Genomic DNA, 18,825 nt, shown 5'->3' on the forward strand with positions numbered 1-18,825 from the left:
GCCTTTACAATGACGCAGCACAGAAAAGACAAGAGAAGCTGTTTTTATTCAGAGGTTTCCGAGTCAAACGGGTCACAACAGAAGCAGAAATGCATGTTCACCTCGGTTCAGGAAGCAAACGTGACTGCAGCTTCCTCATGAGCTCCGTGTGTGCATCTATACAAAGACTGTGAAGCTAAAACCTTGATTTCTCTGCTGCGGTTCAGTTGCTGTTGATTTGCGGCTTGTCGGGATGCTGGACGTTGTTTTGGCTGCTGAGCTGCTGCAGGTCCCTCAGCAGGCCTGCAAACTGCTCCTCCTGGAGGTGAAAACAGGAAATAACGCGTCAGCCGCAGACGAGATTCAACAAACTCAGTTTACTCTCGAAATTATTACTTTTATGAGCTCAAAGCTGCTTCACGTCAAACTGCTCTGAACCCAAGAACCCAGCAGCAGGTTGGGAAGGTGTTTAATCTTTAAAAAAAATGATTAAAATTCACCTTTTATCAGAGCCAGACAGTCATAACAGGAAGACTCATTGGATGATCGACTGAATCGACCAAATCACAGGTTAAAGTTCCTCTAGTTCATCAAAACCACTTTATTCTATAAAATCCTTCCATAATAAGCCACCGCTTGCCATCAGGAGCAGAATGATTCCAACATGAAGACAACATGGAGGGAAGTTGAACACCAGCAGATGATGCTTCCATCTCCTCTGGTCCTAAAGTCCATCAGCCTGCCCATGATTCCAGATCCAGCTGTTACCTGTGCCCACCATTTCTACTAACGTATGAACATTTTGAACAAGTCCTGAATTTAGGAGGTCTTAAGCAAAAGCTTGATTCTCGATTTCCAGGATTCGCTGCGTTCTCTCCGTTCACCAGAAGCTCCTGAACATCTCCTGAACATGTGGAGACTCCAGGACGTGTACTTGAAGACGTATGAAAGTGGCTCAACTTCCAACTCGTGAGAGATTTATTGATTGATTGATTTTTATTGGGTGGAAAATGATGAAAATGTTGGAATTTCAGCTTAAAAATGGGCAGATGTCAGTTTGAGATGCCAAAGATCCTAGAAGAGACTCTGAGGTGGTCGAGGAAAAGAAAATGTCTGTAAAAGAAAAACAAATTCTGTGCTCCAGACTCCAAACCATGACGTCATTAGTGAGTCAGCTGCAGCCACATGAAGAGAATTCAGGGAGTTTTTGGCTGAAATGCAGCGTTTACACAAAGTAGACAGAAGACTAGACACAAACTAAAAATAACTAAATATCTGCTGGATATAGAGTCAACATTTTGTCCAGAATTGGTGAAACCTGTGAGTCCGAAACATGTGGTTGATTCTGGGTTTTTGTTTTATTTTTTTTAATAATTATTGTAAATAAATATGTCAACTCATTCTTAGGATTTCTGTCATTCAGCACTTCTCTCTCCTTCTTGTCCTGCTTGTTCTGTTTCCAAACAAGTGCAGGACTTCATGTTGCAGAGAAAAATGAGTTCAGAGGGTTTAAAGTGAAGTGTCTCATTCATCTATCACGCATCAATAAACTACGTTGAGTTTGGAGTCCTTTCATGTTAAAGCAGCAGAAGTTGCCCCAAAAATCTCCCTCAGCTACCAGCTTGTTTGTACTTTTTGAATAACTTCACCAAAGTTGTACGAACACTTTTACTTTTAGTCCTTCTGTTTTTTTCTTACCAGGACGTTCATCCTCTCGGCGGCTGCAATCGCGACACTCAGCTTCCTCTCGTCTTCCTCCCGCTCCTCCTCGATCACGCCGAGCCTGAGACGCAGGAAGTAAGCAAAACGTTAAAAACGCTGGAAAACTGTCCCGCACCAAAATGAAATAAAATGAAAATATGGTCAAATATCTGTCAAAATAATACGATTTAAAACTGTTTAACTACAATAAAACTCTGTAATTTTATAGTCGAATATTGTAAAAAAGCACATTATGATTATTTTAGATGTTGGCCTGTTGTTTGTACAGTCAATGTGTAAATTGTTCTTTTTTTTCTGTGATTTTACCAGTTTTTATCTGTAATTTAATCAAAATCTGTAAAATAATATTTTTTGCAGATTTAAATACAGTAAAAAAAAAAATTTTTTTAAAACAGTAATTTTATGATCAAACAAGTACACACTGCTATTTGTAAAAATACAGATTTTTTTTTAAACAATTTTTTTTGTCATTTAACAAGACGGGGTAAATCTATACAATAACACTTGTGAATAAAATGTCAAATAACGCCAAATATCTGTGACATATTTTGTTGCTGATGTAATTACAGTAGAAATAGTGTTTTTTACTGTCAAACAATATAAATTACAGGTGTTTGATTTAAACATTACTGACGATATTCGCCAGTTTTTGTGCAGCTGACACTTCAGTTATTTATTTTTCAGTGAATTTATTATCAAAAATTTAACTGAACAGGTGAAATTTATAAAATGACACCAAATTGTCCAAAGAAATCTGTACATTTTTAACAGCGTGCTGTTTACGGTCTCACCTGAAGGTGGCGCTGGCCAGCTGCTCTTCTCGGACGGCCAGCAGACTGCGGAGCTCCGTCACCTCCGCCTGCAGCATCATGTTCTGGTCCTGGCTTTGGTTGATGAAGTCCTCCAGGCGCTTGGCCATGTCCAGCTCCCGCTCGGTCACCTGCTCGATGCCCAGACGAAGCTCGGACAGCTCCTGAGCGTGCTGGTGGGTGAATCTCAGGTTTAACGTCCACGTAGCCGGATATTAAATCACATACGACCAGAATCACTGCAGGTCTGCCTTACCCTGTCCAGTAAGCTGAACTGCTCGATCTCAGTCTTGGAGTCACTCGTCTCCCTGTTGTGGTTGATTTTAATCCAGGGAACCGGTGCAGGTTGACGCTTGATGCTGGAATTCTGAAAAAATAAACATGATTCCTTTTAATTAAGTTCTTGTTTGTTGTAGATTTTTAAAACCTACATTTAGAGCTTTTCCCAGTTCAGTGTTTTGTGTTTTTTCTTGCTCTTGCCATTAGTTATCTAGCGTCTGCCCTTACCTGAAACCATACTTCTTTTGGTGCAACGTCAACACATTCATGAATATTTTACACATTTAAAAACCCTGTGCATCATCTGTTTTTCTACACACACTAGAATATGTGCGATATTGTTGTTTTCCTACTCTCTCTTTCTATTCCCCACTGTGGGATTAAAGAAGATTCATCACATCATTCTTATATAGACAGAATATACACCTCGAGAAGTGTGCACCAGCTGTAGTACCTGGTTGCACCACCAGGTGGAGTCTCAAACTCTTAAATATTATAGTAACCAGAGGAGGCAGGCACGTCCTTGTTGGCAAGCAGAGAGCATTGTGGGAGTTTAGCTCGTAAAGGGGCACCAAGACAAAGACTTCCTGTGATGAGCTCCGGTAGCACAGGTGCTAAATCAAACTGGGATAAACTGGGGACATTGTTGTTGAAATCCAGCGGTGCATGAACACTGTTAGTGACATGTTTCTAGTCTGTGTGACAACAGATGTAAACAAAGACATTGGACGTCACTGCTTGCCAATAGCAGTCTATTGAAAATGATCCTGATGTTTCAACACATCCCTACATGTAGTGCAACCTACTAGAAACAGGTGTAAGTATTTCCTGAGCTCATGTTCTCAGCAGCTCATGTGCTAATAGGACAGAGGCTAAAAAAAGCAGTTCCTCTTTGCACTCACGGTGTTTGGCAGTGAGATGAGCGGTTGGTTGGTCTCCGCCTCTTGTTCGTGGTCAGATGTCGGCAGGGCTTCAGAGCTCGTCTGCCTCTTTAAGGTGTGTTTTGCGTGACCAGGACGTCGGTGTGGAGCGCTCTGAGTCCTGGCCACTGGTTTCCTCTCTCTCCTGCGAGTCCGGCCATCCCTGTTGAATAGACGGATCAGGATAATGGTTTTATAAAGTCTATGCATCGAGCGATGGCATTGTACAGATTTAGGATGCCGTGTAGCATGAATTGAGCAATGCATTCCTGCAAGACGAGTTTGTCTGCTGGTAGTCCAGAACATTCTGCAACACAGAGTGGTCTGACTGCACCTCATTATCAATCTGAAAGAACTGTTTGCATTCCTTAAAACTAGTCACAATAACAGTGGGCAGAGCAAAACAGAGGATGTGGCTTTAATGTTTCGTCAAAATAGTGACAAAAGTTGTTTTGGTGGAACATCTGCATGTAAGGGGACCAACACGGTGACTATAAGGGATAATCTTACAGTGAGAAGTAAGCATGGCTGCCTTCCTACACGATCCAAAGCCTCAGCAAAAGTCTAAAATTTAAAGGTTGTTGTGAATGAAAACGATTAACATGATTGGTTGCTTATACCCGCATCCTACATCTGGAGGGTCCAAATATTAGTTTTAATATCTGTACGCTAGCTTAGGTTAGCCTCAAGTCGTAGAATGGTTTGCCTTGCTCAGCTACAGCGTCTTCTGCTCGGGACATGAAAATCAGAAACATCCATTTTTTGTCTTAAACATCATGTTTGGTATTATTAGGACAACCCCGTAGTTTACCAAAAAACCTGGACCCCAGCATCAGTTTAGATCCTGGACCAGAGATCTCCTCTGAGTGACACGAGGAAACCAGCCCAAAACTCCTGCAGTTCCAGCCCCGGCATAAGAGAAGTGCTTGTCTGACAATCAAATAGTTTCAGAAAGCCCTTCTTCCACAACTTCACTGCGACCGATTGAGGGATCTGTGTTCGACTTTTACTGTAACTGACAGTCACACATACCTCAGATACCACAAAAGGCCAGCGTGCAGGTGTGAAAACCATGTGAGAACTTGTCTGTCAAGCTCTGTTTTTGCATTTTGGACAAAATGTTTGTGGTATTTTTTTTGCCTACAAATAAGTGCAACAGTACGTCGTCCAGGTGAAACTGTCAGACAGTCGATCCCTATTACCACATATGTCCCTGCTTTCTGCCTTTTCTCTTCCTGTATAGTTTTAACTGGACTGTGTGGAGGACCTAATTACAACCTGCTCTATTTCCAGCCGATATGCGCGGTCAGGAAACTAAACCAGAAGAATGAGAACGTGGGCGTAATGTGTGACTTTCTGTGCAGGTGTCTCCAGATATTCAGCTGCATGTTTCTGCACTTACTGTCCTTTGCCTTTTAAAGTGTTTATTGTTCTCCTATGCGTTGTGTATTTGTCCTCTATCTGCTATCCTGATCTCTCTCTTTTACCCTCACCCCAGCTGGATGAGGCAGATAGCTGCCCTACCTGAGCCTGGTTCTGCTGGAGGTTTTAGTTTTTGTCCTTCCCAGTAAATGGCATTTGTTTTTTGTCCCCTATTGCCAAGTGCTGCTGAAAGAAAAAGGGAAACTCTGGATTTATTGGGTTTCTTTGTATACATTTCTTCACCTTACTGCATAAAGTTCCTTGGATGTCGTGTGTTGTGGGTTAGTGCTACATAAATTGGACTGATTAGAATTAAAACTGAACTGACTGGGTGAAAAGCTAAGGCATCCAGAATGAGAAGGACTGAGCTGCTACTTGACCCTGTCCTATGGAGGCAGTCTGAGCAGGTCTAACTGAGGGACCAGGTCAAGAATCTCATTTGGTGTGAGAATACCTCCGGTTCCCCCAGAAGGACGTAGTGGGAGGTCTAGAATTTAAATGAATGAGTGACAGGATACATGGATGAATGGTTGGTGCAGAAACTGTGGGAGATGTCCTAACTGGCTTTCATTTAGACATACGACTACCATACCCTTCTCTTATTCCTTTGGAGTCGACAGGAAGCTGCTGGAGGGACGACAAGTGAGGGCTGTACTTGTCCAGGTCTTTTGGTGGAATGTAGTCTGGTCTGGCTTGTCCCATTTGACTGCAAACAAAAAGCTGCTTCAGTAACACGAAACGAAAACATGGTCCAGTTTGTGACAAGTCAGACGAGATACAGGACTCCAGCGTACCTACTAACAATAATCCGAGGTGCTTCAGGGCCCAGCGAATCTGATATCTGGTTCAGAATCGAAGGCAGAGGGTGCAGCTTGTCAATTGTTTCCTAAGGAAGAAAACATTGCATGTTAGAGTTAATTTAGTATATTCTCAGTATTGTGGTACTGTTAGATTTTTATGGATCTTTTTCGATGCATTTTGGCCCTTTGTCCACATGGAAACTCAGTTTACTGTCACTGATTGGTTGCTTTGGAAAACTACTTCCAGGTTAAGGTTTTCAGAAACTCTGCAGCGTTGACATGCAGACAGGTGGAATGGAACCAACTAACCTGACGACTTTAAATATAATGTCCTACTTTGTTATTTATGATGTGACTTTAGCTGAGCAATATACGTATCAAGGATAAAACCCTGCAACATTACATAACTCTACATGGCTATAATAAATATTAAGGCTATAACTTAACAGTATTATTATTTATGGAGATTAACCAGATAATTTAGAGTTGAATTTATAACCCTACAAAAATAAACTAGGGTTTGGTTTTGAAATCTGTCTTGATAACTTTTGGGTTAGGGTTAGGGTCATTGAAAAAATCCAACGATTCCTTGGATTCCCTTGGAGTCTCCGTATGAAAGGAGATAAGGACTAAAACACTCATCTGGAAAACATATTAGTGTACATCTACAGTAGCTTAGGTCGAAGTACAAATACTATCCAGATGCAGATTGCATATTTACTATCAAGCAGGCAATGCATGTGTAGGTTATAAGAATATACACTGTAATCAGGTCCAAATCCTAGGATATATTAAGCGTAAATGCTAAAATCTTGTCTCCACTTGACCTTAAAGATTAGGGTTAAGGCACCAGCTTAATTCTTTGGAGGTGCTTGCAGGATGGTTCAATAGCTTTGGGAAACTCCTTTGTGCGGAACCTTTAGAGGTTGGAGTTTGGGGGTTTGGCTGTTTCTAAACACCTCATGGTGACAAGATGTTGCACAAGCTTGTTCTTTTCTAGCCTTAACAAGTCCAAATGGTCCGGGGGTATCACCCACCTGGTTCCTCTGATAGATTATGTCCACCAGCAGGCCATGGAGCACAGCCAAACGCAGAGGCAAATCCACATAGCCGTCGAAGGAAGACATTGTGATTTCGGTGTCTGGATTGGACACCGTTTGTAGGAAGCCCCTCATTCCGTCCCAGTGCTGCTGCAGGAATTCGTTCATAAACAGCATATACTCCTCCTTCTCTCCAAACCTGAATCACAACAAAACATGTCTTTGTTGACATTTCTGTAGTATGTTTGCAGTGTGTCTTGCACAGGTCCAAATGCACAAAAGTGAAGCGTACAGTTTTGTCTAAGCACTAGTGATGCAATCTCAAAGATGTGGATTGAGGGATTCAGACAGGGACGGTACAACTTGTGGCAGAATGTTAAGGATTCAAATTTTGAACAGTTTTCTTAGTGAACAATTGTCCTGTGTTGATACTGCTGTTTTTAGTCGACTGACACATGGGAGCTCAGTTATGTTTGCCATCGGGACCATTGGCATCGATCCTAGTATGTCCTAAGTACATACGCTCTAGCTTGAAGGCATTAAGCATCACAGAAGTCTCTGCCATAGTGGCTTGTTGCTAGTTAAATCCCACAATGCCCTCTGCATGGCACCATGAAACTGCTTGTCGTTCAAGTACTACAGTATTAAACAGTTACCAGAACCAAGTACTACAAAAAACTTTATCAGAGCATCCCGAAACCACTCACAGGGTGAAGTTTGCCAGATTCTGGACGACTTTGGCGGTCAGGGTAAGGGTACGCAGGGTGTTTGGTTCCGGATACGGTTGCGTCAGACCAAAAAGGGAAGGGCTGAGAATAGCAGGACATAAGAAACGAAGGAAGAGAGAAGCCGAGATGAGGCGCTGGCCGATCTCCACTCTGCCCTGGTCTTCACACAGCTCCACCCAGCTGGAGAAGATTTTGTGTAACTCTTCAGGAAAGGGTCTGGAGGTAAGAAATAAAGCATCAGCTCAAACAGTACTCCTAGATGAAAGGTTTGGTATTTGTTATCTCATGTCCTTACCCATGGATCTCAATAATCTTCTGCACCACTTCCTCACAGGTTTCCCTCAAGTGCTTCTGGTTGTTTGCCAGGTCAGAGGCCGGGCATTTACGGGGGTCAACCTCACAGTTCTCCATCGAAGCGTAAAGACGGGTGATGAAGTCTCCTGCATTCAAAAGGAAAGCACAGTGAAAACAAAGCACCAATCCATACCAACTGAAAGAAACCATGTTTGCCTCAGAACTACCTTACCTAGTGTGTCAATGAGGTACTTCTGGCCAACCAGCTTCATATATTCATCTATGGCTTTGGTGGCCAGGGTGTTCTCTCTGAAGATTAATGCTTCCTTCTCACCAAGACGTTGCACCTCATCACTGCCCAAATCGATGAGAAATTCCTGAAGCAGATACATTCAGTTTAGAAACATGTCAGATCATACAATCTTGTTCTATTTTTAAATCAGTAGTAAACTGCATCATGCAGTTATGCTTATACTCCACCTTGGCTTTGCCGATACTCTGGAGAACGTGGACCAAAGCTCCTGCCAGCTCCTCCTTCTCCTTCACGTTCAGAAGTGGTTCCAGGTTTCTGCACATTTCTACATAATCCACCGTCACATACTCGGCAAACTCTTTGTATTTCTCCATCGGCAGCACTTGCAAATTCTGGAAGCGGGCCTTGATGCGGAGTGAAGCCTGTGGACCCAGCAGCTCTTTGTTCCCTGCTGTGCCGGACGACTTGTATGGAGCGATGGGGTACCACTTCTCCTGATAGGTCCTCCCTCGAATGTCAGCCAGCGGTATGGCCACGCTCCCCAGTGGGTGCAGGTTGAACTCGTCTCGGGAGTGACGCTTTTTCTTGGGGTCTTCTTCGCGGAAGAGGTGCAGGCTGATTTGGGAGACGCAGGGCAGGTTGTCGAGCTCAAAGAATTCACCCCAGAATAGTTGACACCCTCCAGTTGCACCTCCACTGGCCCCCAGGCCTCCCAAAGACCCAGTGGAACCATCTCCTGCCAGACTGGAGCGGTTCGATGGCTTGCCAACAGCTCGGCTGCTGGTGCGGGCGAACAGAGTGCCATCCAGATGCAATTCGCAGTAATAGCGCCGTTTGGGTGGCAGATCCTTCGCTTCGTTCACCCACAGACTCAGGGAGTTCTCTGTGCGCTCAATATTATCCTGTTGATGCATTATGATCATTTATTATCTTAACATTTTAATGTTAAACGACACATATTGTGGAATAAAAGGCTCACCTTATTGGGCTGAGCAGCCCGTCTCAGGTCTTCAATCCAGCGGTCACGTTCAGCAGCTGAGGAGCAGCCAAAGCAGTGGGTGTTCTCAGAGTTGATCACCTGCAGCACATTGAAAGCAACAGGACTGCTCTGAGAAGCTTTCAGACGTGGGACATGTAAGACTGCTGGCTTCTTCAATCAGGTAAAGTGACAGCATTTTATCATTCAAACACAGGTTACTTTTCCGTTAATGTCCTTCGTCTTCATTCAGAAATACCTGAACGTTGAAGAACAGAGCCACAGTACAAGTGAAGGATGATGCAAACAAAATATTAAACCCAAACTAACTGCAGCTCATCAAATATTCAGAGAATCAATAGTTGAGTTTATTTAGTTGCTGCTGTTGTTGAATGAGTTCTGTTTGATGCTGCAGGCATTAGATAAACTCAGAGGAAAGACTCCTGAACAGCTGGAAGCCACACAGTGTGACATGCAGTTGGATCCCGACCCGGACCATCACTTCTCCATGGGGTGGTTTATAATTACTATGCTATATATTTACTGATGGTGCTGGCAATGGGTTTCCACATCTGGAAATGCCTGCAGCTTTCTTTCTCTGGAGACACTGATGTGGATCCTGCTGCTGCTGACTGATGATACAGGTACTTAATAAACTCAGAGGAAATAGAAGCAACAAACTAAAGTTCAGCTCATGTCAACGTCTTGTGGAGAGAAAAAAAACCAGATGGCATTTATTATTGGTAAGCATCATCTGTTTTAGTAAGTTGTTTTTTTTTACTGTGGACATTTCAGTTTGTGTCCTATTCAGCATGTCTGAAAGGGGCTTTTAGATGTACAGGGAGGTAAAACTTCTTTTTCTAGCACAGTGGAGGATTTTGCACAAAGTTAATTAAACACACGGGTCAAAACTTTACCTCGAAGCAGTACTTCTCCCCCAGAATGGAGCTGTGGACCGGCCTGATGACAGTACTGGTGTCTGCACTCAAATCTAGACTCCCAACTGGACTGACTGGAATTGAGACAGACTCCCGGGAACCATAGTGCCTTCAAATGAAACGTGGTGTAAAAAGTGAGTCAAACGTTGAATCATAGATGATCTGTCAACTTTGTTTTACTTCTTTACTACCCATTGTTCCAGCCTTAGGACATTCAACCCACTGATGGAATGTAACTAAAGACAAATTTGAAGTACTTTACCATTTTTTAAAATCTCACTTTCGACTTCTACTTCATCACATCTCAGACAGAAATATTGTCGTATACTTTATATAAGCATTGTGCTCTATTAGCAGTTAAGCTGCTACGTTTTATTTTTGCATGCAGATAAATTTGCACATCATCTGCAAAACAATAAAAAGGAATTTTGTGTTTCGTAAACATGGACCTCGGGAGCAGTATATACAATGACAACGAGATCGGGCCCAAAACGGAACCCTGAGGGACCCCACTAGCCCACTACAGACAACTGGAGTGTGTCTGTGTATCTTTTCCCTCAGAACCATAACAGTGTACTTTACCTGCTTCCTTTGGTCAGTCCCAGCTGGGTGTTGCTGTTCCTCTTGGCCTTGTTCTCGCGGCGTCGCTTGATCAGCGCCTGAGGGTGAAGAAGGCACGCACGGAGGTTGAGAGTAATTACAAAGCGCATCAACAGGACATGCATCATCTCTGGTGCGTACGACACTCACCATCACGCCGCCATCTTGGTTCTTTTGCCGAGGACCTCCCGGCACGCCCACGGGGTCCGGACTGCATTCTAGATGAAATACATAGAAACATGATTGGCTGGAGAAAAAAAAAAAGACTTTTCTGCCAGTGGTGTCTGTGGATCCAATTCATAGACATAAAATGAAACACCTTCAGTTGTCATTTTTGCTATTTAGAAGTTGCGGTTTGTGCTTTTGCTCCGGAAATTGTTTCTGGCAAGTGTTTGATAACCTTTTATCACAGCTGGTATGTTGACTTCTCAGAGATGTAATAATAGATAGCATTCATGAGTTACCACATTAAAGTGGTTTCCAGTAAGAACAAAACAAAAAGACAACATACTGGGGTTAAGATTTAGGTTTGTTTTTTCACAAGAATTTACATATTAGGGATTAAAACCCGACAGAGATTGTACGAAACGCTGCTTTACCTGATTATAATATGTATGAGGGTCGAGATCCTACATTCAGTAAAAATAACATTTGAACCTATCAATTAAAAAAAATGGGCAGTTTGCTTCAATCTCTTTGAGTTACAACAACTTCTCATGAAGTTGTGTTCACAGGAGTCTTAATCCAACTCGTTTAAATATGAAGTCAGCGTCAGTGACGATGGAGATTAACTGACTAAAACCCAACATGTGAAGGATTTCCTGGATTCCGTGTGAGCAAACTGTGTTTTATTCTTAATTTAATGGATTATTTTGTCGTTCTGTTGGTGTCTTACTGGACCAGGTTCGATATGACAAGTCAGATGTCTGACACCAGCCACAGCACTAAATTCTGCACTTTCACGCCAAAGCACACAAAACACTCGCCCAGGATGCAATATTACAAAATGTTTTCGGATTAGGTCACACAGGATGTGGCTGTTTGCTGTTGGCTGACTGATGCAGCTGCTTGAGCAAAGTTTACTAATTGTACTGACTTTCTGCAGCGAGTTTTCCTTCATTTGTACGTTCAGCGTCCCTTCTTAATCCCTCAGTTTGTTGGTAAAGGTAAAAGTTGACGGTCTTTGCTTACCCAAAGCCCCACCACAAACAATCCAGCGTCTAAATCCCATCATTTAGTCCAGAAGTGCGTCCCAGTCGTACGACTTCGACCTCTTTAGCATTGCCCTTCTCTCTTCGCTAACTTCTAACTGCTGCTGATAATCTCAGGATCCACGCAGCAGCTTCAGAGCTTCTTCTAATCAAAAGTGTGTTAAATGGAGGACAGCTTGTGACTTCTCTAAGGCGTCTATCTCTCTCTCTCTCTCTCTCTCTGAGTTTTCATTGGGCCGCTAGAACACCAGGGCTTGATGTTATCTTCCCCAAAAAACGTAGAGGAAGCAATTTCTCACGAATAAACATCCAGCTATTTCCTCTGTGACCGTGATGCCAGTAGCTGCTGCTTCCTGACGCGTTAACCTGCCCTCGCTTCAGTCTGAGTCCTGACCTGAGTCGATGTCCACCAGGTTCTGCAGGCTGACGTTGTACAAGCAGCTGCTGACCCGGTTTCTGGTCCACATGGTGGGCTGAGAAGAAGAACATTATGTCACCACCCCGACATGATAATTTAATATAACACTTCATACATCTTGACTTAGCAAGGCAGGTACGATAAGGATAAAGGACAAGACAACAGCAAAGTGACCAACGCTTAATTAAAAGTCTGATTAGAAAACACAGCGCGTCAGAGAGTTTGAAGAGGAGATTAAAAGAGGCGAGTGGTTCCTGTAGAGCGAAGGTTCTTCATTCTGTTAAAGTGACTGCATTTGGTCTTGTGTTCAAGGGCCGTATGACACATAATGATTTTATTTATGGTCATTAACGAAGCTACGAGTGCGTCCATGCACACAGCCATGAATAATATCTGGATGTTCGGCTCTCGTTTGGATGCTCCTGATGGTTTTAATAAACTCAGAGGAAATCGTCCTGAACAGCTGGAAGCAACAAACTGAAGTCCTGCTGATGTAAAAAGAAGCCTTTTTCAGACTTCATCATTCAGTTAAAGTGATGACGTTGGCAGGTATTTGTCATCGGCACATGATTGGACAGTACGTCCAAGGTTGTGTGATACGTAATAGTCTATTAATTAATAGTTAATTAATGAAGCTACCAGCTCTCTTGCTTGATTACAGCCACTAATAATATTTGGGTACTCAGAGGAAATCGTCCTGAAGCGACGAACTGAACTCTGACTCTGTGAGTGACCAGAGAAGAGAAGCACCTAAAGGGACTTTCTCTGTTGGATCCTGGACTGGAGTTACTGGTGCTGTGGTTCCACACATACATCTTCTGAGAGAAGCAGGAAACTGAGATGGACTAATCGGGCCGTGTTTTGGAGGCCGGAGTAAACGGACTATTGACATAATGAAGCAATGAAACGGTGTGAGCTCCTGTCAGTGTTCTGGTACCTCTTCCTCTGGAGAAATGAGAATCTGTCCATCCTCCAGCATACAGTTGCTGATGTCCCACAGAGGAACCTCCTGAGGCGGAGCCCACGGCAGTCGAGGGAGCTCCGTCGGTGCTGGTTCTGACTCGGCCACATCTGCTGCGACATTACAGACGTTAGATATTCATCACTACGCTGTAAAAACAAACTGATTTAACTGTAAATATTCAATGATTTGCTGTTATTTCACAGATTTTCCCTGTTTTATTAAATTCTACACATTAACTGTTAAAACCACAGAAGTTTGTTTTATAGAAAGAAAACTAATTATAAAAGAATTTAAAAGGCAAAAACTGTAAATAAAGTCCACATTAAAAATCTCACAGTTTCTCTGTTTTGTTGGTTTACAGATAATATCCAGTAAACATGTAGTTATAATAATCATCAATAACATCCACAAATAAAACCAGTACTTTATAAATGATCATTTGTTATTTTACATTGTTCGAGCATAAAATTACACTTTTTTTATTGCAATTAAATCAGGAAAATATGTCATTTTACACATATTTACCATTATTTTAAACAGCAATTGACTGTATTAAGAACTAAAAAAAAAAGGAAAATGATTTTTAAATCTGTTATTTTATCATTTTTCTCTGTTTGGTTACATTACAGATGATAAGCAGAAAAAAACATCCCAGAAAAAACAAAACAAAACTGTAAATAATGCATTTTCACAAATAACAATTTGTTGTTTCACAACATTTCACCACAAAACTACACGTTTCTTCTTCTGTATTAAAATCAGAAAATAATGTCATTATTTTGCAGATATTTACTATTTTTAAAAAAAGAAAAACTGTGTGTAGGAAATGGTAAATCATTTTTCAAGAGGTGTTTGTAGGTTTGTTCAGTTGTAGTTAAATCACAGTAAAAAAAAAAAGATTTATAAAAAAAACAAAACTGTAAACAGTGTCGACATTAAAAATATTCATTTTTATACATAGGAATTTGTTCTTTTAGAGTTTTGCATAAAAGTAGAATTTTACTCTATTTAGATAAAAATATTAACATTTTATACATATTTTCACATTTATTATTATAATCATTACTTTTATTATTGTTTTATTTTTTACAGTTTTGAGAGTTGCAGCATTCTACTGTTTTTACACGTATATTTTTGGCACCTTTACGTTCAGACTTTTTTTTATCGTGTTTTTACATTTTTACAGTGTAAACAGCCTCCAGGGAGGACGCTCTGCTGTCGGGTCAGAGATGTGATCACACCACAGCGGCGTTCTGTTCAACAAACTCTGAACCAGAAGCTCCTCTCGCTGTGTTCCGGCCTGACTGCAGCCACATGCTGAGCTGCCTTCTGCTCATGACGGCCCGATGACGCTCCTCCTCCCCTGATGCTGCTGATGCTGATGCTATCGCTGCCTCTCTTTTCACGACACACCGGGTCGAGCTGCACTTCCTGTGGTTTGCGTAGTTGGTTTTCTTTCACCCGTAATGTTCACGTTCCTCCTCGTGTATCTGCGTGAGCCTCGTATTTACATTTTTCTTGCAGCCGTTTGCTTTCTACAGAACATTACACCAAAAAGAGAAACCTGCAGGCAAAAGTGCTGCTCTGTGTGGTGAATAAATAAAAGCACACAGCAGCACAATGTGGTTAAACTACTGCAGAAAAAGTCCTGGTTTGGTTTGGACAGAACAGAAGAAACTCTGATGCACAAATCTTTGGTTTGTTTCGTTGAACTTAAACCATGTGAGGCGTTTGGAGGGAGAAGCCACGGCTGTGAACAAGTCTGACATGAACCATGTGAGCTGACCGCACACGGCAGCATGTGTGAAGCCACAACGGCTGAAAACAACTACGTGGAAAGACACAAGAGACACACAAAATGGCTGCGAAAACGAGACACAACACAACAAAAAGAACACCAACAGGACAAACGTTACAACGGCGTTACACAAAACTACTGAAATAAGTCACAAAATGACAGAAACTAGTCGCACAACAAAACAAACGAGACACAAAACGCACAAAATTAGAATTTTGATCTAAAACAATAAAAACTTTTCCCAAACTGACACAAACACGACAGAACAGGAAGAAGGAGACACACAAAACAACACAAAATGACCCAAAGAGCCAGAAAACAACAAAAACAACAAACAAAACTACACAAACCAGCTGCATAACAACACAAACCAGACATAAAACGACAAGAAACAGACAGCAAACAACAAAACTGAGACATAAAACAAAACAAACAGGACACAAAACATCACAACACAACACAACGTAGACCCACAACAACAAAAACAAGTCACAAAATGACACAAACAAGACAAACGACAAGAACACGACACTAAAAACAACAAACGAGATACAAAACAACACACCATGAGAGACAAAATGAAAACAACCGCATGCAAAACGACACAAACCACAAACAAAATTACACAAACAAGAAACAAAACCTACACAAACCAGCTACGTAACAACACAAACCAGACACAGAGTGACAAAACAGACACCAGACAACAAAGCTGAGACACAAAAACACACAAACAGGACACAAAACATCCATATGAAACCAAAAAAACATCATAAAATGACAAAAAACAAACAAAACAAACATAAAAAGTCACTAAAATACACAAATGATACACAAAACAATAAAAGTTTGACACAAAACACCAGAATTAGACAAAAACAAACCAAAGCAAAGATTTTTTTTTAAAAAGTCACAAAACCACACAAATGCAACACAAAGTCAGTTCATGTGTAATGTGGTGGCAGCACGATGTTATTATTACGTTATTATCACGTTATTATCACGTTATTATTACGTTATTATTACGTTATTATTACGTTGTTATTATGTTGTTATTACGTTGTTATTACGTTATTACTGGGGTCCTACTAACAGGGGCGATGCAGTGAAGTCCTCCAGCTGCTGTTTCACTGTCGGTTCTGATGTTAGTCGTCTATAACGTGTAACACACTCTACTTGTTGATTGTAGGGATGAACCTGATTGGTTTGAAACTGGAGCTCAGACCTGATGTTTAAAATCCTAAAGAGTCCGGAGGTTGAATATGGACATACTGAAGGAATCCTACGTGATCTGGACCTCTATCCAGGTTGTTTTAAATACACAAAGTACTGAAGCTAAAAGTAATGGGATTACCGTGCAGTAACGACGGCGTGCTGTTGCGACTCTGCAGCCGGGGCCTCTTGAGCTTCTGGGACACCGTCCTCAGGTACTTCTTGAGGAGCGCCCCGCCTCCGGCCTTCTGCGAGGCGTCGGCGGGGGAGGAAGCCCCCGAGGCCTCGGCGGCTGCAGCTGAGGATGGAGCGGCGCCGGCGGAGCTGGAGGACGCCGACACGCCAGCAAACAGCGACCCCGAGGGCTCGGACTGGGCCCTCTTGAACGGGTTCTTCCTGCCTCCGCCGGCGCCCTTGTCCGGCTTGGCCCCCTCCCTGGGGGAGGTCTTGTCGCCGGGATCCTCGCTCAGGGCCTTGCGCCACTGTTGCATCTTGTTCCATTTGTTGCTGGAGGCCTTTTGAATCCTGTCGATGGTGGATGTGGAAGCTGCTGCTGCTGCTCCTCCTGCTGCTTCTGCTTCTTCTTTCAGCTCGTCCAGCGTCCCCTTGGAGCCGGTGTGCCACTTGTAGGTGTTGAGGGGGTCGGCGGGCTCGGCGGCTGCTCCTTGGGGAGACTCCACATGCAGCTCCTTGTCCTTGTCCGGGGACTCCTGCTCTTTGGGCTGAGCTGCAGGCTCCGAATCTCTCTCCTCGGTGCCCATTTCTGACTCTTCAGCTCGACGCTCTCCTTTCCTTCGCCGCTGTCGTGCAGATGTTGGAGATGTGCGTGCTGCAGAAGACAGACTCGTCCTCTCTGCTTCTATCCGTCTGCCTCTCTCGTTTCCTGTCTTGCAAAAACGCTATCCGGCATCAGCTCAGCTGCTCTGTCTGCAGCTCCTCTGTCACGGCGCTGTGCTTCCTCATCAGACGCCACAGAGAAGTTCACCTATTCACAGAAATTTCACTTTTTTTCATCTGACCTTCATGTTTTCATTTAATACTTCCCTTCTTCTTCTTCTCTTCCTGTTCTGCTTTTATGTCAAAGGGTTTTTTTTTCTTCTGCAATTGAGGCCCAACCTAAAGACATTGAGTTTGTGTTTGTAGCTCACAGGGATCCACACAGATGCTATTTTCATGGTGTGATGCAGTCAGTCTGCAGCTCCACCATCACCTCAGAGGAAACCTGCCAGATGTTGTGTCACACTGTGATGACGCCATTAAACCATTTGTCTTCTGATAGCAACAGAAATCTGTCACGATGCAGCAGGACCGGATGAATCTCATAAAGAAGTCTGCCTGCAAAAAACCAAGAGAGAGGAAATAGTGTAACGTTCAAAAACTAAAAAATGGTGAATATAACAGCAAATAGATGTAAATGTTTTACTGTCATGCAATGCAATAAAGATGAATTATCTGCATTTGTTTTAAATGGGGAAAAACTGTAAAATAACAGTTAAAAAATAAAGATATTTTTAGTTCCTAATATGCAAAAAAAAAAAAGTATTTTAAATAAAGTCAAATAGCTGAAAAATTACAAGATTTTTGCTGATTTAAATGCAGTAAAAAATATATAAAAATACACATTTTTGATCTGGACATTATTTACAATTTTGGCCTTTTTTTCCCCCCATTTGTTTATTTTACATTCAACATATAAATTAGTATTTTTTTCCTGCAATTTAACTCATTGTTAAAGTGCAAATATTTGCAAAATATTTGTACATTTTTTGGACCTGTTAAAAACAACAATAGTTTATTATAGTGTAACTTAAAAATAGTTGAGATTTACTTCATTACATAAAGAACAACGTCTTTACTGTTGCATTAAATGAGTGTAATGAGCTGTGTCACACTTCAGCTAATCGCAATCAATACTTTATTATCTGTAGGAAAAACAGCGATCAGCTACCTGTGGGCGTTTGGACTGTTGACTGTTGAGATCAGTTTCCCGTCGAAGCGAAGCCGCTCTTCCGGCTGAGTTTAGTTCGTCAGGCGCTTAGAAACCACATCCTGCCCTCGTTGCTGCTCTCTGCTCACTCACACCTGCAGGATATTTCTCTGTTTCACTTCTTACCGTGAACGTCTGCCTGACAGCAAAACAAGCAGCTGGACGGCGAGTTGCTAACGCAGGACCTGATGTCTGCATGTTCAAGCATCAGAGCCGGAGACTAAAAACAGAAAGAACTGCTGGACGCCAAACGCTGCAAATCATCACAAACCCCATATCCCCACTGAGAAGCACGGTGGTGGCAGCATCATGATGAAGCACGGCGGTGGCAGCATCATGACGTGAAGCACGGTGGTGGCAGCATCATGATGAAGCACGGCGGTGGCAGCGTCATGATGAAGCACGGTGGTGGCATCATCATCATGACGTGAAGCACGGTGGTGGCAGCGTCATGATGAAGCACGGCGGTGGCAGC

At 42.5% G+C, this 18,825-nt stretch overlaps 1 protein-coding gene across 2 annotated transcripts; it reads right to left on the reverse strand.

Moving 5' to 3' along the window:
• Positions 1–27: 27 nt before the first annotated feature.
• rasal3 (RAS protein activator like 3) lies at positions 28–17,408 on the reverse strand. Of its 2 annotated transcripts, none has more exons than XM_008279803.1 (19): positions 16,506–17,408; positions 13,327–13,460; positions 12,366–12,444; positions 10,911–10,978; positions 10,743–10,819; positions 10,140–10,269; positions 9,226–9,324; positions 8,474–9,148; positions 8,226–8,370; positions 7,995–8,139; positions 7,679–7,915; positions 6,969–7,170; positions 5,926–6,017; positions 5,724–5,837; positions 3,692–3,872; positions 2,767–2,877; positions 2,493–2,683; positions 1,678–1,762; positions 28–298 (listed from the first exon to the last, which is right to left on the reverse strand). In XM_008279803.1, the coding sequence occupies exons 1-19, from the start codon at positions 17,122–17,124 to the stop codon at positions 203–205; spliced, it is 3,480 nt and encodes a 1,159-aa protein (XP_008278025.1). In that variant the 5' UTR covers positions 17,125–17,408; the 3' UTR covers positions 28–202. The 2 variants fall into 2 exon arrangements, with proteins under 2 accessions (XP_008278025.1, XP_008278024.1); XM_008279802.1 differs by having other exon boundaries at positions 13,327–13,463.
• Positions 17,409–18,825: the final 1,417 nt, after the last annotated feature.

The sequence above is a fragment of the Stegastes partitus genome, unplaced genomic scaffold, assembly GCF_000690725.1.
Source record: "Stegastes partitus isolate 25-593 unplaced genomic scaffold, Stegastes_partitus-1.0.2 Scaffold170, whole genome shotgun sequence".
NCBI classification, from domain to species: domain Eukaryota; kingdom Metazoa; phylum Chordata; class Actinopteri; family Pomacentridae; genus Stegastes; species Stegastes partitus.

Coding starts and splice junctions, on each gene's coding strand:
- rasal3 (XM_008279802.1), bottom strand. CDS start 17,124: ATGGGCACCGAGGAGAGAGATTCGGAGCCTGCAGCTCAGCCCAAAGAG. Junction 8,371..8,473: donor AGAGTATCGGCAAAGCCAAG/GTGGAGTATAAG, acceptor TATCTGCTTCAG/GAATTTCTCATCGATTTGGG. Junction 6,018..6,968: donor TAATCTATCAGAGGAACCAG/GTGGGTGATACC, acceptor TTTCTTCCTTAG/GAAACAATTGACAAGCTGCA.